A 25,261-nucleotide genomic window follows, 5' to 3' on the forward strand; every position below is an offset into this window, starting at 1 on the left:
CTCATGGATGGAAGACCTGATGAAGACATGTGGGATCCCCAGACTGACTAATAATTTTTTTTAATAAAATTCCGTACTATTTATGCATTGGCAGCATTTACTGAGAGTAGAGCCTGAGCCCTACGTGAAGAAAAGGCAGGAAAAGAAAGGCCATCAATGGCCAGGCTTGAATAACCCCTGCAGCACTACACTAAAGTCAATGTTCCTATCATTCCAGGAGGCAGTTGGCCTGCCATCTGTTGTTACTGGAGCATGCCTCTTGGGCCTCCTAGTAAATAAACCTCTCCTTATATTTTCTGTGAAGCTTTAGGGTCCTCTGTAGGTTGGTGGCTGTTGCTCTCCTGACCTTCTTCTGAATCCAGCTTTTTGGAGAACAGTCTATGTTCTCTCAAACCAGCCCATTTCTTCTGTGAAGTGCAGTGGTTTATTTTGAACTTGATAATTGGGAGTCCTGAGATGCCCATAAATTATGAACTGTTATTAATAAGGAGTTTTCTGGATCCTAATTACTGCCTCAAAAAGAGAGTGGACACTTTTGAAGTTTTTCAACCCTCCTGCCTCCCAGAAGCTCCCCCCAACAATCTTAAAAAAAAAAAAAAAAGACTGCAGATTTTATTCATGTGGGATCATTCACACCAAGCTACCATAATGTGCAATTAACACTCTAGAAACTGAAAACAGTATTCAGCAAGACAGCTGCATTATCAAAAATGCCAAAGGAGTTTTGAAGGGAGTAATGTGCATGTTAGAATAGGAATTTAATCAGAAATGTGCACATACACACACAGTAGTAGTGTCTTAAATATATCTGAATATTAAATTTTTAAAAATCCCAAGTCTATACTTATAGCAAAGATTAATGTTAGGATAGAAAACTGAGTTTTCTATTTTAAAATTATTGTGTGTTTTGCTTCTGAGGCAATTGAGGAAGTTGGAATAGAGATTTCTAAGATCCCTTCCAGCTGGAATATTCTTTGATAATAATCACTCTTCAATTATATTTTATAAATTTTCCCATTGAAAAAAAATGCCCCTTTTATTTCCTCTTGCCAGTCATAATGATACTTAACACCCATGCTATTTTCAAAGTGCCTTTCAGACACTGCAGACACTAACTCACAATTGCGGGGGTAAACTGCCTACTTCTGCACAGCACAATAATCATAAGTACATTTATATTATAATCCCTACTAAGCTATGGATCCAACTGACTGACTTAGTAACTGAAATGAAGCAGAATTATCCCAGCAGCATTTTGCTGGAATTTTCTTGTCAACTAGCTGAAAGTGTTCTTAGAAGTAAGAAGGTAGGGATTTGGTTTTTGTTTTTGTTTTTTTTTTTTCAATTCATAGTGTGTAGGTTTGAGGAAGGTAGAGGTTCATAATAACATTGTCAAGAAAAGCAAGAACACTTGAGAAATTGACTTGCTGGAAATAAGGGAAAGATCTAAATATATCCTTGACAAATTATGGTAAAGCAGAATTTTGTGTTTGAGAACTTATTTAAAAAAAGAAGGAGAAGGAGGAGAAGGAGAAGGAGAAAGAGAAAAGAAAAAATACCCGGAACAGATTTGAAAGCAAATCATGACCTCATGCGAAAATATTAGTGAAGGAAAGACCCTTGATCCTGGATCTGAGAAATATCCTGCATTAAGCTCCCCTTTGTTGAGGATTGGTGGGGGCTCCTTGAGTGCAGGTGCCCACGGACAACACACGGTGGGCATTCAGGAAGGGAAGCACCAACGAGAAGTTAGTAGGGGAACCGGAGGATTCAGATAAGAAAACGGTCACTGACCTGGTGAGGCACGCTGGAGGCAAGGGTCCGCCTGGGCTTCGTGTGGGTCCTGTAGGAATAGTTGCATGTGAGTGTTGGCTAAATATGAGATCCAGCCATCCTGAGACATTTAACGCTAGTGCAAACAGTCATTAATCGGAATCTCTTATCCGACATGTTGTGCTTATTAAATTGTAATAAAATTATTGCCCTAGAACGTGAAAAAATTTTCCTGTTTGCTTTTTCCTAGCCTAGACGATAGGAAAAGTTTAGGTCTCTGGGGTGATGGCTCAGGGGGTGGGGGAGGCAGTACACGTATGCTTTAAAAATGACAATCCTTACGTTTGAAGAAAAATAGTTTACCCATTTGTTTTAAAGGAATGTTGTAAACGTTCAGGTTTTTGCTCCAGTGTAGGAAAAACAGTCCAAAATGAAAATTTAAAAGAACAAACGTCTGAATGTAGTTGGTTAGTGTTTGCATAAATTAATATTCTGAGTTGAAAATTTAGCCTAGTCTCTGCTTTTGCTCAGCAACGCAGAATCGAAATGAACACGAGGCTGGGTTTCTTTCAGATGTTTCGTGTAGTAACTAGATGAGTGATGTAATTAGAAATTAAAAGGTGTGATTCAGAGCTCCAACTTAACTTTTTTTCTTCTTTTTTCTTTCTTTTTCTTCTTCTTTGTTTTTTAATAAGTTATAGGTGCACAACGAAGGAGAAGCCCCAGTGCACTGGCCATTGAAGTATTTGAAGCACATTTGGGAAGTCACATTTTGCAGGTAACTAAAAGAGAAAGGAGCTTGCTTATATTTTACTGAGAAAAATCCATGTGTTTAGTCTTGATTTAAAATACATTTTTAGATATCAGCTGTGTATATGACTATTGTTTTATGTTGCAATTATGAAATTCTTATGAATTTATTTTTTTCTTTTTAGAAAGCCATCTCTTGAGAGAATATTAATGAGAAAGGGAGGGCAAGTATTATTTGTGCTGTAATAATTGAGATAAATTGCACTATGCAGTTGATGTGCAATGTATAGTAGCTGGCTGTTCCCAGAATGATTGTGTGTGTGCTGCATTTATAAGTGGATATATGTGTGTGTCTTTGGAGCTATATATATTGTTTTTGGAAGAGCAAAATTTTGTTGTGACAGTAATGTGACATTTTTATGTGTTGCCAAATTTCAGTTGTTCTTTGCTTGAGTTTGTATTCATAAGCGCTTTCAATCCTCACGTTTGCCTCCCCAAATTATAAGCTTTCTCAGAATGAAATTTTAAGGTACATTTGTAAGTAAAAGGAGACAAATAATAATAACTGATTTGGCCAATGAATTCCATGACAAGTAAATGCGAGGGTTACGAAGACAGAACTACAGTTATTTAGTCCTGGATAAGATGCATCCCAAGCTCAGCATCTGGCTTACTCCAAAACAATTTCCCCTTACGACGTTGCCGTGAGTTCAACACATCCAGGGATAATTGTTTTACAGTGTTTCTGCTACCAGGATAAATGTTGACATGGCCCAAGATTGTTCTTTTTAAACTATGTAAGATACATTTCTTATATAGGATTAGAAAAGCAGACATGTTTGGGTTATGTAGGCAGCTTATTTGAAAAAACTAGTTATGCTTTTCATTGGATCTAGCATATTGTTTCTGAGAGTATGTACCCAGGAAAACGGTGAGCATCAGCTTCTCCCTGGTCAAATCCCAGTAGTTCTGTGAGCTGGCTCATTGGCTGGCAACTTCAGAATCAACTGAGATACTTGTTTGAAGAACACATTCTTACTAAAGCAGAATCTTCAGGGTGAGGCCCAGAAGTTTATGATTTTTAACAGACTTTTGAGATAATTTTGATGTTTCCTTAGGTCTGAGATGTCACAATTTACATTTGCACATTTAAGCCCTGAAAATCCTTACTTGACTTATTTTTGTTTATTCTGACATTTCTCTGCTAATGTCTGTTAAGTTCCTATATAGCTGATGTTTACTGAAGTACACTTTGGGATTTGTTATTCTATCATGCACACATTTGCAGTTCCTTTGTGGTAGATTGGTTTCAGGGATACAGAGGGGATGTTTCTTCCTATGTCTTTAAATTTTTATTTCCTTTTTTCCTGTACATACTTTGTTCAGAATCTCCTTTGTAAGTTTTGTATGAGCCATGCTGTATACGTTGTTAGATTCTGATGTGATTCAGGATGACTTCAGTTTATATTCTGAAGCAATCAGTGCATAAGACTTAGTCACTGAAACAAATGGTCTAAACAGTAGCCCCAGATTATTATCCTCTCAATCCTTTCTGAAATTTGAGTCCAAAGTCTTTAAGGAAGGGTGACGTGGGAGCTGCAAGAATTTAATATAAAATGCAAAACTTAGGAGTTTAATGTAAGCTTAATGGAAATAGGATATATAATGGTTGTTCCAAATGTCAGTTCCACAGTTGGCATCATTGAGAGAATAAGGGTTCTAGAATGAGGCTGCTAAGTTCTTTTGCTCTTAGGATTGGTCACACCCAACTTAGACAACATGCTTTAAGAAAAATATAGACAACTGAGTGTCATTTGGAATAGAATAACCAGACTGGTGCATGAACTAGAAAGTCATGTTACATGAGGAGTGGACAGAGAGTTTAGTGAAATTTAGTTTGGAAAAGACATGATTTAAAAGGGATATTAATGTCCTCTCTACTTGAAGATGTCGTGTGAAAAAAGTATTAGCTATTCCATGTGGCTTCAGAGTGCAGGAGAGAGAAATGGATGAAAAAAATCACCTTTATTCAAGAAAACTAAATAGGGCTGTCCACATTTGGAATATGTTCAAAGTCTTTGGCTCCAAGGGGAAGCATAAGTATCCTGGTAGGGAGGCTTTCAAGAAATTCAGGCCCGCAAGCATGGTTGCAGTAGATAATTTTGAAATTGTCATAGAAACTAGAATTTCATATCATTTGATTCTAACACCAGTACTTAAGGAGTGGGAAAAGCTGTATGTATTCTTCTAAATGAAATATTAGAATTGTGGGTAAGAAGGGCTTGGAAAGTCATAGTAACAAGAAAAGCCTTCTCTAAGCTGTCTTAGTTTTCTTCCCTCCTTGCAGGAGACTGTTGAGCCCCTAGACCCTTGACAGAACCACATTGAACAATATCCCACTGGGTCTGCAAGCATAAGATGGTTTCCATATTTTCCTTCAGGAGGGTTCCTGGTGAAGTCTGGTTGATTCACCAGGAGGGTTCCTGGTGAAGTCTGGAGACTTCCTGATGAAGTACTTCATGAGAACAGGGATGAATTCTTTCTTTGCTCTTTCCTCCCCTTCCTTCCCTAGCAAACATCTCATAAAAACCGATGTGGTCAAAAAGGTAGGCATGGGAACCGTGGCATTTGGAAGGTGACATAGAAGTCAGTTCAGAATGCCAGAATGGGGCTCAGAAAATGCCTATGATTTCTCTGCACCAAGTGCCCAGGCTTCCCTGCTGCCTGTGTCCCCAGTGACGTTTCATGGGATGGTGGGCTAAGGACTCCTTTGTGTAGAGAGTTGGGGGTGAGGGATGAACATAGACTCATTAATTTTTGCTTCACCCATCCTGCGGACTGCAGTGTGTGTTTTTGCTACGTATATCCTATTAGCCATTTTTCTCTAAGGAAAATATAAAAATGTTGTTGTGTCCTCTACAGTTTGACTTCTTTCCTGCTGAGATGGGGGAACATTTAACTTAATGGTGTTTTATCAATATAAAATCAACTGCTGCAGTGTTATTTTCCACTTTAATGGTCTACTACTGGTTGGTGGAGGCAAGGCCATCGCCTAGGCTGTGCCCTGTGCGATTCTGGGGTGGCCATTCACATCATTCCCGTGAAAGCTTCCATAATGATTCTGACCAGTACTATGGCCCCAGTGAACCTGTAGCTGTTTCAGGCATGACTTTTAAGGCAGAGGGATCTTCTGCAGGAGTGTTGAGGGTTCAGGTGATGCCAGCCTTGCACATGCAGGACTGTGGAGTGTATGTATTAGGCCTGAGTCAAGTCATTTTAGTTCACTTTGTTCTTCTTTGACTTGTATTAATCAGATGAGGAGCAGAAGGGCAAGGGGTCAAGAATAGGAGTTGTGCTTCTTGCACAAGCTAAGAAAAAAAAAATTCAAGAACTTCAGGTCATTATGTGGGATCTTTCCTGAATATAGTATATGTGACTAAGCACCCATTTGGTTCCTGCTTTAGAAGCTCTCTTAGGGCGTTGTTATTCCCACTTCATGATTCCCTTAATACCAAGAAATATGAGTGATATTTACTTTTACTTTCCCAATTTAGAGATCAGATAGAATATTCATATGTTCTTATCAGAGTTAATGAAACACAAAATAGTCACAAATATCATCTTCGTACCTCATAAAATTAACTAGTAGAATGACTTTCCCTTAGGTGCAGATTTATGAATGGAGTACTTTAATTATTTGCATGCCCTTAGCAGACGGTTTTAAGGGTTTTTTTTTCTTTCTGTAAATAATGCTTACATAATTGTTAGTTAAAATTGCAGTATTGTTTTTGCATTTACTCACCTCACAGGTGTTAAAACAAAACAATCACATCAAACCTTGTACCTGGAAGATTTTAAGGTTCATGTTTGTATTCACTATTAGCACATTATGGTGAACCACAGAGAGAGACATATATGTTATATTACATTGGGCAATACAGATCACTGCTAGCAGCTATTACATACTATAAGTATATATAAGTGAGCGAAAAGTGGTTTTTAGCCCTAACTAGTTGTAGATATTACAATAAAATTTTGTGAGCTAGATGAATACAATCCTAATAAGTACCCACATGTTTTATTATTGAAGCTGTCTTGGGAGAATAAAAAGAATATTCTTTAAGAAATGCCCTAAGGAGAGATAATGGTGGAAGCATGATATCTATGTGTCACTTTGCGCTTGGCCGTGTTCCATGAACCCTCCCATATCTGTGTCATTGACCCTGCAATATTTCTGGACATGAAGAAATTTTGCATTGCTCTTAAAACATTCAAGCCCCAAGCTACCAGAGGATCCTGTGGACAGGTCTCCTGAGAGAGACCAAGGGAGAACCATCAAAAACATTGTAGGATTATAACACCTGAGTTTCTCTGACTGCTGGTGGATCAGAAAAGGCTGGGAAGAATGGTTGCATGACTGCCTGTCTTCCCCAGAAAAACTAGGGGAGTGTTTTTGGAAGGCTCATTTATTGGTAGAACAACCTTCTTGTAGAAGAAGGCCATAAATCTGGCCATTACCTTAGCAGAGCAGTTGAATTAAGGTATGTATTTACCTAAAATGGTGGGAAGGAAGGGAACTCAAATGTAGCTATTTTTCTCTGTGATAGGCAAAGCAGTCATAGATTTATGTGGGTGAGATGGATGGCACCAGATACCTCAATAAAATGTCAGATTTTAATCATGATGGTTTTCTTTCTCTCAACATCTCATCCATAGTATACAGAGTAGAGTCATATCTCAAGTAAAAGAGGAGGCTAGGTTTTTTAAAAAGCTGTTTGGGGTCAAATTTGGGGGAAAAAATCAAATCAAGATTTACATTGAAATGTCCATGTTTCCATTATTCATCACATTGTGAAGACTGGTTAGGGACATATCCTGGAGTCCTGTCTAGTTTGTCTGTATACTATTTTGGTCCTGCAGCATTATTATTAGAAGAAAACATCTAAGTTCCCTGCCAGAAATATTTAAAAATTTGTAGCTGGTGTAGTAAGGAAAACAAAATAAACAGTATCTTGTGACATTTTATATCTTTGTTATTATTCAAGTATTCTAGGCACAGTCCTGCTCCCATCTCTAGGCCTGGTTCAGTTGTAGAAGACTAAGAAAACGATTCTTTAGAGATGAGCTGTATAGGCAGAGGAAGCTGTCTAGAACAACGTCGAGGTTGGAAGTAGAGAATGCCAAATGTATTGGTACCAAGCATCTCCTTGAATCTCATTGGGCAAGAGACTATGAAAAGGTTGAGTAGTACGATTCAAACATCTGGACAAAGCGAAGTGAATAATTCCTAAAATAGCTCCAAAGCTGACGCCTGCAAAGATCCAAATTATTTTATTTAAGCTTCCGCCTAGCCAAGCCAACATTCATTTTACATTTGATGGCACTGTTTTTAAAACATCTATGAAAGAGAATGATAATGTTCAAGTCTGTTTTCCATTTTATTGGTGAATTGGAATTTCACCCTTATTTATTATTTTCTTGAAACTTACAAAAGAAATGATTATCTCTAAGAAGTTGCATATTCTTACTCCTGGTGGTCCTTGTTGGCAAAGTGACATCCTGCTGGATATCAGTGCTAAAATAAAATACAAGAACTTCAAATAATAGAGGTATTCTTTAGCCGTGATAGAAGAAGGAGAGAAAGGTGAGAGACCCTTTGGTCTCCCTGTGATCCAGAATGTTAAGAAAATGTAAAACTAAATATAGAAAAAGAGAAAGTTAGTGAATATATTTGCATATGCAAATTAGCTTAATTGATACTGCTTGCCTCTACAGGGATTTTTCATTACAAACTGGAGTGCTACATTGTTCAGCTCATATTGAGTAATTTAGTAACTAATGAGACCAGTTTGCACTAATTTGCATATGATAAATGAGCTTAATTGCAGTAAATAACTTGGAGGCATAATTACTTAATTTTCCTGTGTTGCACGGCTTTTAAGTTCACTTGTATGAACAACTCAAGATAATTTTGCATATTTAAATTAGTTGCTTTTAAATTTTCTTGAACAACAAAAAAAAAAGGAACACACCTTATCAATTGAGCTGTAAAACAATTGCAAGTAAGGTTTACAGTGTTTTTATTTAAAAAGAAAAGAAAGAGAAGTAGAAATTTCTTAACTCTATTGTTCACCTGTCTCCCTTCCTTACCTCATATAAGGTATCAGCATTGATAGGAAAATGTTTTTAATGTTGGAAGCTAATTCACAGCTTCTATTAGAAACTGACCTGAGTTTAAACTGAAAAACGTAGATGAGTGACTCATAACTTTTGAAAGAGAGTTTATAAAAGAGATGTGTATGTCCTTTATCTAATTTGACAAATGAACGTTAGAGGAGTCATGTGGGTCTCCTACCGGCAATGTACACGTCCTTGAAGATGCCGGGCCATGATGAAGCAGGCATTGCTCTGCATTTCACATGTATTTTCTGTCTAGATTAATGTTTTATACTTAGGAAATTGGTTTCATTGGAGAATCTCAGTGCGGTTTGCCAAGGATTAGCTCACTGGTCTTCACATTAACCAAAGAATGTATATTTTATCAAAATCCCCATTCACAAAATTGAAAAACGAAAGCATGTGGAAGTTGATGGCCAAACCATTATTTGACAGTACTGTATTGCCTGAGCATTGCATTTTAAGGGAAAAAGTATGATTTACTCTTCAAAATTAACAAGTCATATAAAATCATATTCATGATTGAGTGTGAGAAAATATTTTATGCTTGTGAAAGTTTAAAACCTGTCCTTAAAAAAAATCCTTGCTGCCTTAACTCATGTGTGTGTGTGTGTGTGTGTGTGTGCGCGCGCACGCGTGTGTGGTATGTATTACACCACACACACATATGTACACACATATGAAACATACATATGAAACATTAAGGCTCTTGATTTGCCATACTTTGGAAAACTAAGTCATGAAACTTTGTTCTAAAAAGGTCAAATCCCGGGGCGCCTGGGTGGCTCAGTCGGTTAAGCCTCTGACTTCGGCTCAGGTCATGATCTCATGGTCCGTGAGTTCGAGCCCTGAGTCGAACTCTGACGGCTCAGAGCCTGGAGCCTGCTTCGGATTCTGTGTCTCCCTCTCTCTGACCCTTCCCTGTTCATGCTCTGTCTCTCCCTGTCTCAAAAATAAATAAAAACATTAAAAAAATTTTTTTTAAATAAAATAAATAAAAAGGTCAAATCCCATTAAATGTAGTATAAGTTTCCCATATCCTTCAGAGGTGGGCCAGAACAAGTGGTAATAGTAGAATATTCTAAGTGTAAAATTTCAATCTTTCCTATAATAAATGCTCAAGAAATAACTGTTGAGTAAATGAAAGAAAAAAAAAGTTATTAGCAAAATCAGAGTTAACCCCAGAGTTAGGGCTTCATCTCACCTCTCTGTTTCCAGGTCGGTTTGTATCCATTTCCTCTAGATGCGGGACAGAGTATGGAAGATTCTTTTATTGCATGGATTTGGGCATCCAGCTAACTTGAGTTCACATCCCAATTTCATCACCTAGTAATTGTGTAGACCCAGAACCGTCTCTTGCCCTCTCTATGCCTCAATTTCCTCATCTTGAAAATGGAGAAAATCATAAATAGTAGCCAACGGCAGGCATGTTGTGAGGATTGAATGAGATAGTACAGTTAAAAGTGCGTAATCCAGAAACCTGATATATAGAATGTGTTGAAGTTTCTGCTAATATTTGTCTGTATGTTGGGTAGTCCAGAATCATGCCCAAGACTTTGAGGAAAAATGTTAATACTTATCAGTATCATTACGAATACAGGAATACAGGAGCATTATTAATATAATCCTCTCAGGTTAAAAGCAAGTTAAGTATTTTTATTGAACACAATGTCAATTATCTGTTTACATAAATGGTGTTTATATTTGGTAGTGTAAGCTAGTTAACGGTAAAAATTCTAAATTTGGTAGTAAGAATATATTTTCACCTTGAGAATGAAAATCATTCTCTGAACAACCAAAGGAGTTGTCAGAATAATCTCATTAGCAACCTAGAAGGAACTAGAAAAAGTAGAGTTTATAAAGAGACTCCAGAATCAACATTTCCTTTAGGCCAAAATGGGATATGCCATTATTCTTCTCATCATACTGTACAGTCACCTTGATTTGCTTAGAAAAGCGGAAATAAGCCAGTTGCAAGTCCCAAAAAACCAGAAGGTAAAAGCAATCATCATCCATTGCTACCAAATTGTGTGGAGGAGACCTTGAAGTGCACATATGATTCTCCTCATACATGTTGCACAAAATCTATTACCTGTAATGCCAGAATGGGCATCTTTCCACATCAAGAGCCGAAGGAAGAACTTCGCAGGATTTTTACGATGGCACGCGTACCTATAAGACAGGTACATACATGGGGCGCCTGGGTGGCACAGTCGGTTAAGCGTCCGACTTCAGCCAGGTCACGATCTCGCAGTCCGTGAGTTCGAGCCCCGCGTCGGGCTCTGGGCTGATGGCTCGGAGCCTGGAGCCTGTTTCCGATTCTGTGCCTCCCTCTCTCTCTGCCCCTCCCCCATTCATGCTCTGTCTCTCTTTATCCCAAAAATAAATAAACGTTGAAAAAAAAATTAAAAAAAAAGACAGGTACATACATATACCTTCAGGTTTTCAGATACCTTGCTAACTTTGATTTGCAAAATAGACAAAAGGCACCGTTCACTGAGAAGTAGTATGAGAGGTGTGGGGAAGGGGAGAGGTTTGAGGTAACTTACTGAGGAGGGAAGATGTGGGTTTTTGCTACATGACTAGAACTAGTGCTAACAGTGAGGGATTGCTGATCACAAAATTACCTGAGGGGGTCCAGAATCTAGGAAAATGAGACCATGAATCTCAATACTAATTCTAGGCTTCGGTAAATATTTATGGGGTGTCTTATTTGCATCAGAGAGTGGAGAAAACGCTGAGATACAAATGTGAGTCATGGTTTTGTCTCCCAGCATTCCCAGTAAAAGTTGAGAAGACTAATAACAGAACAGACCAACACAGTTTGGTACAATGTAGACTAGAGGCTTTTGAATCAGTTATACCTGGGTTTGGATTCAAACCCCCCCCCCCCCCGATCTTGATTGTGTAGATCTGGGCAATTTATTTACACTCTTGAAGCCTCATTTTTCTCACCCCCAAATGAAGACGGCAGTGATTTTTACCTCCTAGACTGCTGTAAGAATTAGATGAGATACTATACACAGCACCCGGTGCATGATGACTACTTAACAGAAGTTGGCCCAGTTGGGCTTCATCCTGAAGCAACAGGTGGGAATCTGGTTCTACAGTTTGGAGCTGGTCAACCAGCACTTCTTGGGCCTACAAACTTACTGTTACACGGTTCGCCATCCTCACTCACCACACACATCCACCTTTAAGTCTGATGTTCACGTGGGTCTCTGTGGGAGTCTTTGAGGGTCCTGGCCTCGCTAGAATATAGGAGTTCAGTAGCATGGTCACGTACGTTCGAGGTCAGGGAGGAAGAAAAAGAGCAGCAATGTTGTGGTTGCACAGCTTTTGCTCAGTGTGTGCTGACAGGAAGATTGCGTCGAAGGTATGGAAACATACCCTTCTTTCTCGGCTCTAAGGGTTGCTGCGTTATTTGGAGATTAAAGTGGAGCAAAAGGATACTTGTACTTCCAATTTTCAAAGTGGACAGAGGTCTTGGCATATCTTAGGGTTATGTGTCAAATATCAATATGAATAATTTCCCGATGCATGTAGACACCTACAAATCTGGGTCATGTTACAGTGTGCTTTTAGGCTTTAGAGTAGGCCTTGGTGGTAGTAAACATTATATTCTTGTTACCAGCATCAGCTGTGGATGACAGGAGACAGTGATACCAGCTGACTATCATTGACCATGGAACCAAATCACAGTCGGTATCGCCAGACTTGCTTTCTCAGCTGAGTATCCAGAATTTCACAAGCCTTTTGGACCCTCTGAGCTTTTGGGTTTGAGGAAAGCTTTGCAGGCGTGGATTGGGGAGCAGTGATATGCTTTGTTTCCCAAACTAAGCTGATTGCAGACACTTGTGAGCATCCGGGAACACTGGGCTTCTACAAAACGCTTGGGGAAAGTCTGGCTCAGAAGAATTGAATCAAAATTGGTTTAAGATATTAAAAAATTCTCTAAATACAATAAGAGCTAAATTGAACACATAATTGAACAATTATTATACGATAATGTCACATCTGCAGTCTACTTCACTAGCCTTTTGAAGACCGAAAGTTTATTACAGAAGAATCTTCCATAAGTAGTTGTGCCACTTTGTGCGTGTATGTGTGCACACGTATGTGATCAAATACCTCTAACATGCAAAATTCCAGAAAAAAAAAATGAAAACAATGTTGAAAGGTCAAAAAATACAGCTGCGAAAAATGAAAGTAAATAAAATATTGTCTCACTATCAAAGGTTATTTTTCCCTTTGTACATTTGACTTTCTGTAAATCGAGCGAGGTGGCACTGTGATCCTTGTCCTTTGAAAACAGTTATGGGAAAAACAGCTGATTTCAAGAGAGAGATTACACAGCACATCTTAGCTGATACATGTTGGCAAATGGTTTTCTTCTTCTGAGCCAGACTTGGGTAATACTATATCTATTAAAAGACCACAGTAATGGATATCTGTAGGAACTAGTAAGAGGAAGGCTCTATAGGGGGCCTGCTAGAGGGTCCAGGGGTTACTACTAGGCTCCATTCTCGCTCTGCCACAGGCAGGCACACACCTGTGGGCCAGCCCTGGAGCTGCCTCAGATGTTCCAGGTTACGGAGACTCCTGCTCTTTGCATTAGGTCCGCTAGTGCCTTGTGAATGTCACTTCCCAGACACTTGCTGATGGAGGGTCTGAGGATTGAGGATTGCAAGGTAAGAGATCCATGACGCAGTGTTATTTTGTGAGAGCAGAATAGAATCCTGTGGAAGAGAAGAAAAAGCCATACGGTGTTGTTTTGCCTCTGTTGGGAAAAAGAAGCATTTGGGTGAATTAGTGAAATTATTGGAAGCATTTCTTATACTGGGCGAATAAAATGTGTATGGTTAGAATTACCCTCACAGAAGAGCCTAGTCAAATTCCCACGAGGCTAGATAGCTACTGCAGGAATTGTCAGGTCAGAGCAGCTGTTTGCCTGATTTCTAAAGATATAAAAAATGCAGGTGACCCTTCAGGGCACCAGAAAAATACCCTCTGAGATAATCCACTCTCATACTTCCGTTTAGGGCGATACCATGTTTTAGTAAATTTAGTCTGGTGTGGAGATTACACCAAGGGTAGAACTGACCTAAAGAAACAGAAATTTCTTTTTTTCTGAGTGGGAAGTCTGTGAGTTCTACATAAATACAAAGGCAAATGATAATATCAATGACTATTTTAATTGCATCTTTAATCCGTAAGGATAGTTCAATGACATTTTAAATTATACTTTTAGAATTGTAGTCACATAGGAGATAAAACTCAGTAACTATTTAATAATGCATAGTAAGATCAACTGTATCCTCTCTTGAGATCACGTTTAGGTGGACTGAATGTAAAAGCCCAATCCAGAATTTAGACAGCATTTAATCTTCTGGAAGACATTCTTGGGTCTTTCTAAATATAAAGTACCCAGGCCTGGTCCTTTGAGTTGGTACCAGTTATCTTGGCTGAATGATGAGTTTCCCTGGATTCACAGTTAAGCTCTATTATTTTCTTTTCAGAAGGAATCGGATTGTTACAGATCAAACTACTGGAAGGTTACTAAACAGCATGTGCCAGACTGGTAACTAACTGATAATCATCTAACCTGGCTTTCTTTGAAGACTACGATGTAGTTATATTGGGGGAAAACTTGAGACTGAAATAAATCAGTCCCCTCTCAGGACGTGTCATGCACTGAAATTGGTGGGATACCTCCCTTGCCACTGTTTACTTCAGTCTTCACTGTAGAACATCTGAAGGATTTCATTTAAATAAGAATGGAAACTTTGTATGAAAAACGTTTCATTCTGCTAAGAACATTGGAAAGTAAAGTAACTTGTGGATTCTCTAAAATTGAACGGTTAAAATTGGATCCGAGCACAAAGTAATTTGGGTGGATGCAGACTTCTAAACGCAACTATGCAAAATCTGGGAAGAATAATAATTATGTGTACTAGCACACATTTATTGAGACTTAACTGTGTGACAGGTACTCGCTGAGCCAGCTGCTTATATGCGTTATCCCAATTGGTCCCCTGACCCATCTTTTGAATTAGGTACTGTTACCCTTTCCCACTTAAGGATGAAGAAACTGAGGTCCAGAGAGGTAAAGTGCCTCGCTAAGGACCCACAGCCTTTAGTGACAGACACAGCCGGTATTAGAACTCCAAAGTGGACGTGGGGAAGAGACGGAGAAGAATTATAAGGGAAACATTAGGTATTAAATCATTTTACTGTTAAAGTTTTTCAAGTGACATACTTAAAGCTATGGTTTGAATGGAAACGAGAGGACGTGCACTTTTGTTTAATAAAGAAATATTTGCCCTGAGCAGAAGACAACATTTTAAAGCTTGTCATTTCATTCCTGGGAAAGTATTTGAGGAAAATGACATGGCTCAGCCCTGTTTGCTGACCATTTTGTTGTCTCCTGCTGAGACTTGCCATTTCCATAGCCAGTGGGCTGTATTGAATCAGACAGAAGCAATAGGTCATTAACAGAAATGGAGACTTGGGACAGCCTGCAGAGGCTGAAAGACGAGGAAAATCATTTTGGGCCACATCAACAAAGCTGTGTCTAATAGAATCTCATGCAACTGTGTTTGGAGCATTTACCCTGATTTTCAGAAAAACTTAGAAACTTTAAAAAGCAGGAAGTAATTTTTCCCCAAAGAGTGCCATGCTTAACATGAAAATACAGGTGGGAGAGGATATTCTTCTTGGTTTTACATCTGCATTTTCCCCCTTAGTCACATCCATTGAAAATAACAGTTTAAAATCCATTTAGTTAAACAAAAATACCAGTTTTGCCACTAACATCTGCATTAACCTTGAGATCTTTAACTCCTAGCATTAATCCGAAGGGAGATTATATTACTTAATTTGATCAATATCTAAATTGTAGATGGTGTTTCCTTGATCTTTGAAGATTGTTCTGAATTATTATAATTGGGAGATGGGGTTGGGGGGACAGGTTTTGCCACTGAGATCACTGTCCATTATTTTTTAAAACATAGAATACATAGAAAACCTAGGAAACCTATATAACTAGCCTCTTTTTTACAAATATTTTTAATGTTTATTTTTGAGAGAGAGAGAGAGAGAGAGAGAGAGAGAGACAGAGCACGAGCAGGGGAGGGGCAGAGAGAGAGGGACACAGAATCCCAAGCAGGCTCCAGGCTCCCAGCTGTCAGCACAGAGCCTGACACGAGGCTTGAACTCAGGAACCGCGAGACCATGACCTGAGCTGAAGTCAGACGCTTAACAGACTGAGCTACTCAGGTGCCCCATAACTAGCCTCTTAAATGTAGTCCAGTTCAGAGGAAAAATGCAGACCCTCAATATATTCATATTGAACAAGTATTCATAGATAGCCTACTGTATATAAGACACAGCTAATATGGCTATGGAGAATATTTAGGTGTTATTCCTTCTCTCAAAGAATTCATAATAAGTTTTTGTATTCTAAACTGGAATGACAGGTGCAGGTCTGGAGATTGGATCTAGAATCCCAGTGAATTCATTTACAATTAAAACTTAGGAAATAGAACACCATTTTCAGGGCCAGCTATCACTCATATACTTAAAAACTCTCCATTTAGATATACATGAATGTACCCTTGTGAAAAAAACTCTAAAAGGTTGGCATATGTGTCTTGTATCTCCTAGTAGATTGTAAGCAATTTGAAAATTGGAATCATGTCTTGTTCATCTTTGTGTCCTCTCCTGTGTTGTACTTTCAGTAGGTGCTCCATATGTTTGTAGAATGACTTGAATTTATTTAAACACATTTATTTAAACACGTTTATTTAAATACATCTTAACTTATAGCAGATTGATCTTTAATTCCATTTCTGTTTTGGGCAGTGTTGTTAAGAAGTCAGAGATACTGGAGGGCCTGGGTAGCTCAGTTGGTTAAGCATCTACCACTTGATTTCGGCTCAGGTCATGATCTCCGTGTTCGTGGGAATGAGTATCACATCGGGCTCTGTGCTGACAGTATGGAGCCTGCTTGGGACTTTTCTCTCCCTCTCTCTGCCCCACCTTTCTGTCTCAAAATTAATAAATAAACTTAGAAAAAATTAAATAAGTCAGAGATACTATTTGATTCCAAGGTGTATTGCAGTCACTTGAAGAAGACATTTACATGTTGGGATCTTAGTAGGGTTAATGCATTATGCACCAAAGTCCCTAAGCACCAATGTAAAAATGTCCTTCTCAGCCAAGAGGTCATTAAAGAAAACAGTCTCATCATAATGTCATTTCCCCCTTAATTTTCTGATTACTTACATTTGGTTTAGTCCTAATTATGAATACCTTTAATTGTTTTATCACAGTGATGATTAACTGTGCCCAAGTCAAACCCCTTTGAAAGAGAGGACAGTTCCTTCTAAAGGCTTTGCATGATTGCACTTAGGAAGAATACCAAACAAAGGAATAGAGGTTTTCCAACTTCCTAAAGGTTGGTCAACCCATCTACATTCCTAAAATACCCAGCAGGGATTTTTATTTTTGAGTTTTTCAGAACTGGAAAAACTTAACCTTCTGCATGTTTCTGTTCCCAACATGCTAATCTGCTACTTTATTTACATGAATCATTCTGCCAGCAGACAATATTGGGAATAAAATACATGCCAGCTGTTCCCCAGAGTATTAAAAAAATAATAAATAAACTTTGAGATCCACATGTTGTCACTGAAGGAGTAGTTGGCTCTGTTTGCCTTCATTGTTTTCTTTTTATGTGTGTAAAATAGCCATGAGTGAGAGTTTCCATGTTTTGTAAAATAAGTTTAAAACACCAAATGTAAGTTATTTCATGCTGAAATGCTTGGTAGCCCAGGTTTGTTTTAAGCAATCTCTATATAGTCATCGATAAAAGTGGCTTAGTTTCATTGTTAAATGAAGGCACCAACCTTAAGGTAGAAACGAAATAAAACCTTGAAAAGGTGTATTTTAATTCTGTATTTTAATTCAATTTCTTAAAAAAATGGACAGATTTTAAGATTTTTATTTATTTTTTTTTTAATTTTTTTTTCAACGTTTATTTATTTTTGGGACAGAGAGAGACAGAGCATGAACAGGGGAGGGGCAAAGAGAGAGGAAGACACAGAATCGGAAACAGGCTCCAGGCTCTGAGCCATCAGCCCAGAGCCTGACGCGGGGCTCGAACTCACAGACTGCGAGATAGTGACCTGGCTGAAGTCGGACGCTTAACCGACTGAGCCACCCAGGCGCCCCTAAGATTTTTATTTAGTTTGAGATTAAATCATTTGAATCGGAAGTCAGCACGCAGTGTTAAAGCTTCTATGTGTATTTTGAAAACAATATCATCGTACAATATTTATTTAAGTCTTAATCAGTTTCATGTTCTTGTCAGAGATAGCAGCATATGTACCACATTTGCATCTATCACCCAGAAGGTTAATTGATGGAGTTCCTAACAGTCAAACAAAGCTCCTTTCTCTCTGTTCTCCCTCACTGAGGCCTGGGCCACACACTGGGGATCAGAATGGAGACTCTGTTCGTCCCTTGAAAAAGGAGTAGGTTTGGTGTGCAGAGAAGGGAGGGTCTTTGCTTCGGGAAGGCTGGCACAGATGAGCGGGAGGACACGTCATTGTCAATTTATTATCAAGCTATTCTTTCTCCCTGGAGGAAGGCTTTAGAATTTTTAATCTGTGATGATTCACACTTGGGAAGCATCTCTTTTTCTCATTTGTTACTCCCACCTGGAAGGAAACGTTCATCCAATGGCTCATTTGCAAAGGAGCAAGTAAAGAGAAGTGATGTGTAGATAAAGACCCTCCCTTGCTTTTTTTTCCCCCGAGGTAGGTGCCTGTGCCACACAGCTGTTCGAGTGCTGTGGAGAAGCTGCCACAGAATCAGAGAAACACAGACACAAGTTTATCTGCCACACTGCATTTTATTTTCATGCTAATTTTCCCTGCTGGAAACTTCGTACATAAAAATACAAGGTTACCAGTACCCATTGTAGACGCAGTGCTCTATGTTCGTGATCTTTGGAGTTGTGCTGTTTTGTTTTGTTTTGTTTTGTTTTTTAATTTATAAAAAGTAAGAAATGGCACCAATATTTTTCAGATTTCCCGTACATACAAAAGCTGATGAAACAGGTAAATTCCTGGTGTGCTGCAGCGTAAGGTGATTATCTAGCTATTGTTTTCAAACACTCAGAAGTCTAGAAGTGCCACTGAATACAACAGGGTGGGAGCAGACCGACCCCCAGCAGAGAAACAATCAGGTCTAGCAGAACATTCAGCTGTGGGGCCAGGAAAGAAAAGCTGACATCCAGATGCCAGTGCTTTGGAAATTTTATCTGGAGTTGCACATATGGGTTCTGCATCTGCTCGGGTTATGCCAGCAGTCGGTGTCCAAATTGACACAGCTACCATGGCATGAGCAAGCAGAGGCATGACTGTATGTCTGGGTCTCTGCTAAGACAGCTGTCAAAAGCAGTGATGTTGGCCTTATGATAGCTAATTTTCACAGGACCAACCTGGGCTCTGTGAGTGATAGGTTTTAAGCACCCACAGCAAGTCGTTTCTGAAAGGCCCTCCTTGGAGGAAGGTGGTGATGGTGAGGAGCGTATACACATAGATGCGTGTGCGTGTTCTTGTGAGCACTTCTGTAACTAAGGATTTTTTTGGCCACTGTAGTAGTGCTCAAGGAAAATTGGGATCGAATGCTTTATGCCAATGGCTTAGCTCAGTGCATGTGAATTGTTGTTCATATCCATCGTAGAAAAATGGTCAACAAATCTAAAAGCTACAAAAAGTTTTTTCCTCTTTGCATGTGAAAAAAAGAGACTCAAGTCCCTAAAATAGGAGTATTTGCCTTTCAGTAAGTTCTTTTCTTACCTAATCATAGTTGCCCTAATAGCAAGCTGAGTGACTCAACATAACTAATTCATCTTTTCATCTCTTGCATTCCCCAGAAGTCTTCTTAAAAACAGAAAAGGGCGGATTTGTCTCGGGTTAGTATCTTGAGCGGGAAAAACCAATGGGCAAGAGTTATGCATTGCGGGGCAATGTATAGCTCTATTTCACTTTCAACCATTTGCTTATGTAACCTTCTATTTTTATTGAAATCATCAATTCCTAATAGGTAACTGGTTAGGTATAAGAGAAAACAATGATTTATGTTGTCTGTTCTTTTTAATCTGTTGCTGTATTTGGAACCTATTTATAAATAGTTTTGGAGACTTTGGTTAAATGGCTATGTTCCTTCTATTTCATTATGATAAATTTTGCACTTAAGTTATAAAACACATTGGGGTGCCTGGGTGGCTCAGTCAGTTAAGCGGCCCACTTCGGCTCAGGTCCTGATCTCAGGGTTCATGGCTTCAAGCCCCGTGTCAGGCTCTGTGCTGACAGTTCAGAGCCTGGAGCCTGCTTTGGATTCTGTGTCTCCCTCTCTCTCTCTCTCTCTCTCTGCCCCTCCATCACTTGTGCTCTCTCTCTCAAAAATAAATAAACATAAAAAAATTAAAAAAACATTTACTAAGCTTTAAATATGTTAGGGAAGTTCACAGATTTTGCAAGGTGATATAAAACAGTGATTGACATTAATAGGAATCAGGTGATCATCCTTACATGCTTTGTATACTGTATTCTGATTTCTCTTTTGCAAGCAGATATTTTAGTGAAGAAAATAGGCACTCCGCATTAATGACGTTCTGGGGCATTCTTAAATGTATTATGTCAGTCTTGGGTGTGGCCATGTCTGTGGTATTCCTGTTGATCTAGTGTATACAGTCAGGCTTGATTTGGTCCCCTTGATTCAGGTCCTTTGGTCTTAGCATTGAAGCATTTATGTTGAGGTGAAGAAACCAACATGGACCCAGGACCTCAAATGAAATGACTTGTAAGCCTAGACAAGGGCCTGGGCTTTATAATTTTTGGTTTGTTGTAACTCAAAGTCTCACACATATTTGCATACATTTCCTACCCAGAGGTTGGTCTATATACAACATTAGATGAGTGATGGTCCTTTTTAGATACCTCAGGATTCTATGGTCTAGAATATCCTGTCTTCAAGGGGAATGATTAGCTCATCTTCCATGAAGGCAGCCTCACTATTTGGGTTTGGGTGCTTAGGGTAGCAGTCGGCTTTGCTAAAGAAAAATAGATCCCCTCCTCCAACTCCACTGTTCACGCGGGCAAAATTCAGAAGTGTGGAGCTTACCCAAGGAGAACCTCTGTGCTGCTGTCCAGCAACAGTATTTAATTATCCTTTTCTTCTGGCCTAAATTGCTGGTAATGGTTAGATTATGACTAAAAATGGAGAATTCTCTCAGGATATCAGATGTATCATGTACCCAGGAGGTCATCAAAGCAGGTCTCTGTCTTTACTCAGCTCAGGCATCCAGATGCAGAAGTTGAATGGCCCGGCGGCTGCCAGCCCTTATACCTAAATCCTACAAGATGGGGCAGGAGAAGAAGGGGAGAGGTATGGAAAGTGTGGCCTCCCACAGTCACCAGAGTAAAGGGTTGGTGTGGTGGTGGAGCCACTGTCACAAGGGCCTCTAAGCCAAATGATGGTTGGTTTATCACTAATTTGCATACTCATTCAACACATACGTGTTTCTGTAATCATTGACTACTGGATTTTGCAATCAGTTACTGCAAATGCCAAGAAATAGTTATGGTCCTCATTCTTGTGGACTTTTCCAGTCAGGCTAAGGAGACAGATAAAAAATAAGACATTGTGATAAAATCTTTGAGGACCAGACCTAGAGAAATGAAAGACTCAAAACATAAAGGAAGCCTTGAGACAGAAGTCTTGAGTTCTACACTGAAAATCAGAGAAGGTGCCACACGTTGTGTGATCCTTGAGCAGGACTTGGTGGGTGAGCATGATTCTACCAAGTGCAGGAGGACAGAAAGATCCTCGAGGTTGCAAGAATGGAATGTCCAGGTGCTCAGAGCTTTGCAAAGATGTGGGAAGAGGTTCTGTGGGGATACAGTATGGGGGCTCTATGAAAGTTAGTGTTGGCATTCTATTCATTTTGACTGAAAAAGAATTTATGAGTGCTTTTTTTTGTGCTAGTCCAGAGTTGAAGCTTGGGGATATTGATAAGAGATCTCCCTCCTTCAGGGAGAATATAGTATTATAAGAAAGATATTCACATAGTGATTTCAACATGGTAGGTAAAAAAGGGTCAGGAGAGATGAGTCTAGATAGAATGTCAGGTTGAAACCAAATGCCAGGGCGTAGGGTTTAGACTTTACCTGAAGTCCTTGGGGAACCATGAAAATTTTTGAATCTAAGGTATGGTTGGGATCTCCATGGGAGATGGATGCCCATGGTGGATGGGGGAAGAACATGTGGGAAGGGGGAACAGCCAGCTCTGGGTGGGATTGTCTCAGGCAAAGTTATTGAGACTTGAACTGGGAGGTGATGATGAGACTGCAGTGGAGACAGAGCTGATAGATGTCTCAGAAAAAATAAGTTTGCTCTTTACAGACTGTGAAACTGAAGCTTAGAAGAGTTAAGTGACTTAGTCAAGTTCACAGAGAGAGCAAGTAATAGAGCTGAAATTTGAACTCAGACAACCTGATGTGGAGAATGTAGTCTAAGGCAGTGGGAAAGAGAATGAGATCTTGAGTTTTAAAACAACAGATTTTTATCATGCCTATTTCCTAGATGTGATACAAGCATTAAATAATATAACTCATGGAAGCCCTTTGTGTCATGCCTGGCAACTAGTAAGGGCTCCGTAGCTGATACATTTATTACTATTTTCATCATTATTGTAAAACCTTCATTCCTTGTCTCCCATTCATGAGGCACATCACCTCTGCTTATGCTATAGATTCTTGAGCCTCAGAGTGCTAATGAAAGAAATAGCCCCTGCAGAAGACACTGTGAGTGCTCCGTCCTTACAAAGACAGACGTGTTGGTATTGTGTAAGATACCTAACACATTCCTGGCAAGACAGTGTAAGGAGGTAAATAATGATAATACTTTAGAACAAATGAGCAATCATTATTAACACATTTGGAATATAAAAAATGTTAGTCATTTGGAACAAATGTCACAAAAATATTCTACCATGGGTACTTGGCTTTAGAAACTAAGTGTGTTTCCTTTAAAGTCCTTTTAATAATGACAAAGTCACTTCTCTCCAGTGACTTTGCCACCAGCCTTACCATGGGGAAAGAAGAACTTGCTAGGGGAGCACACTGGCCTTCCTAGTAACCCTCAAAATGTGTATGCTATTAGAAAATGAGCTTCGTGTGAAGTTATCTGTTCAAATCCAAAAGTGAAGGAATTGGAGACACCTCAGTTTTGTTCTTTCCTTCATATGTCATATATGAAGGGACATTTGCCACTCTCACATCTTAGAAGGCTTGAGTGTGTTTAGCAGGGCTGCTGCCTGGGGTCGAAGCCACAATCTCAGTTTTATCGAACAGGTTTTAGTGGGACATTATGATGAAGCAAAAGGTTTTAAGTTTATCTTACTTATTCTTTACGTTAGAAAAAAAACCCCAAGTTTAATTTAATACTTGTTTGTGATTTCATTTTAGAGTGAAAACATGATTGCTATCTCTCGTTTTTAAAAGACAACATTTTTTCTTTTCTTTCTTTCTTTCTTTCTTTTTTTTTTTTTTTTTGTAAACCAAACACAATTTTTGAGTGAGACATGTTGTTTCCTCTCTTTATGTGTGTTCATACTAAGTGCTGGTATAATTCCATTATGTTTTGACTTGAACATTAAATATTACCTTGAAGATACACTTCCCAGCAGCCGTGTTCTGATAGTGACATATTGTACTGTTTGAAGGGTGTCATATGGTCATCTGTCAGCCGAATGTTGTTCCATGCAAAAAAATTGTATTCTTCATATGTCATCTAGAATGCCTCATGTTAAAAAAAAAAAAAAGACAAATCTAACAGTATTCACCAAATCTGCATGTGAGGAAATGAGACAGGGGTGGGATGGACCTAAGGTAGGTGGAAAGGGGTTAGTCCACTCAGAATGTAGTCACTGTGTAAGAAACATGAAGCATTGTTTCACTTGGAGTAGTTTACATTTGATAGGATTATATTTTATGGCAGAAAAGCACACACTTCCTTTAAGGACTTGCAGTACCTATAGCTCCTTGTCTCTTGACATGCGGACAAAGATGCAAACAAGATTCCTGGTAGGAACAGGGGAGAAAAAGCGGCACCTCCCCCACAAAAAAACAAACAAAAAACAAAAACAAAAACAAAAACACCCCAGCAATCTGAGAAAAATGTGGGAGACTGAGGCTTGCTTTATCAGAGATGAGAGTGATAGAGAAAAGAAGAACGTGTTCTTGCCTCAGAATAATTTAGCAGTCAATATTTCTACTGGCAATATTTCTTTCAACAGGAATTAAGATGCTGGCCTTTATCCAAAGACACCTCATCCCCTATTACATTATAGATCTGATCCAGCTGTGGCTGCTTCTATACAGAGATGAGGGCAGGTCTAATAGCCAATTTGTAGGGTATACTGCGCCAAATACGTAGACGATGGATGACCCCCCCCCCACCATGAATTTTCCTTCTCTCTGATCTTTGCCTGGAATATATCTAGAAATTCATGGATGCTATTATGTTCCCGTCTTTAAAATGCAGGGGAAAGATGCATCTGTGTTTGTATGTTACCTTGCATTTTTAGCATCTAGAATCTATACCCACACTAAGAAAGGAAGGGTGGCACCTGTTTGTTTCTTATTTTATCGCTGCATTTCATTCCTGAATTCTCTCAAAGTTAAAATAACTACATTTATTCCTCCCCCCCAACTTTTTTTTTTTTTTGCAATTTAATTTAAAATTGTAGTCCCTTAAAAGAAAAACTAAAAAGACACACTGTATATCCCGAAATTTTGGATTTTTTAAAATATAATTTATTGTCAAATTAGCTAACATACAGTATGTAAAGTGTGCTCTTGGTTTTTCAGGTAGATTTCTGTGGTTCATCGCTTACATACCATACCCAATGCTCATCCCAACAAGTGCCCTCCTAAATGTGTACCTCGGAACATTTACAGATTTTCTTCTTCACCTGCTCTTACCATTTATATTATGCATCTCTTTGAACTATGTAATGTCCATCAAGGTAAGAATAAAGGGAATCCTAAGGCACAGAAGTCTGATACATCGCAATACGAAGGCAATCAAGTATTAAAAGACAAGAGTAGGGGCACCTGGGTGGCTCAGTGGGTTAGGCATCCGACTTCAACTCAGGTCATGATCTCGTGGCTCTTGAGTTCAAGCCCCGCGTCGGGCTCTGTGCTGACAACTCAGAGCCTGGAGCCTTTTTCAGATTCTGCGTCTCCCTGTCTCTCTGCCCTCTCCTGCTTGTGCTTTCTCTCTTTCTTTCTCAAAAAACATAAATAAATAAACATTTAAAAATTTTTTTAAAGAGACAAGATAGGTATTTAAGCAAAGGGTAAATAGAAGTCCATGATTTTTTTTTTAATTTTTTTTTCAATGTAGAAGTCCATGATTTTTGACCTGTATTTTAATTCACTACCAACATTATTAACTTGATTTTTGATTCAGGTTCATGCTATCT

At 38.9% G+C, this 25,261-nt stretch overlaps 1 protein-coding gene across 6 annotated transcripts in view; it reads left to right on the forward strand.

The window, feature by feature from the left end:
• The window catches only part of NPAS3 (neuronal PAS domain protein 3), an 865,567-nt gene that overhangs the window by 417,252 nt on the left and 423,054 nt on the right, over nt 1–25,261 (forward strand). For 4 of the 6 annotated variants that reach the window (XM_040476899.1, XM_040476900.1, XM_040476902.1 and 1 more), the window contains one exon: nt 2,475–2,551. In XM_040476899.1, the coding sequence (XP_040332833.1) occupies nt 2,475–2,551 (77 nt within the window). Of the gene's footprint in view, nt 1–2,468; nt 2,552–25,261 lie in introns of all 6 variants that reach the window. The other 2 variants (XM_040476901.1, XM_040476905.1) reach the window with 1 other exon arrangement.

The sequence above is a fragment of the Herpailurus yagouaroundi genome, unplaced genomic scaffold, assembly GCF_014898765.1.
Source record: "Herpailurus yagouaroundi ecotype Mexico unplaced genomic scaffold, PumYag 141, whole genome shotgun sequence".
NCBI classification, from domain to species: domain Eukaryota; kingdom Metazoa; phylum Chordata; class Mammalia; order Carnivora; family Felidae; genus Herpailurus; species Herpailurus yagouaroundi.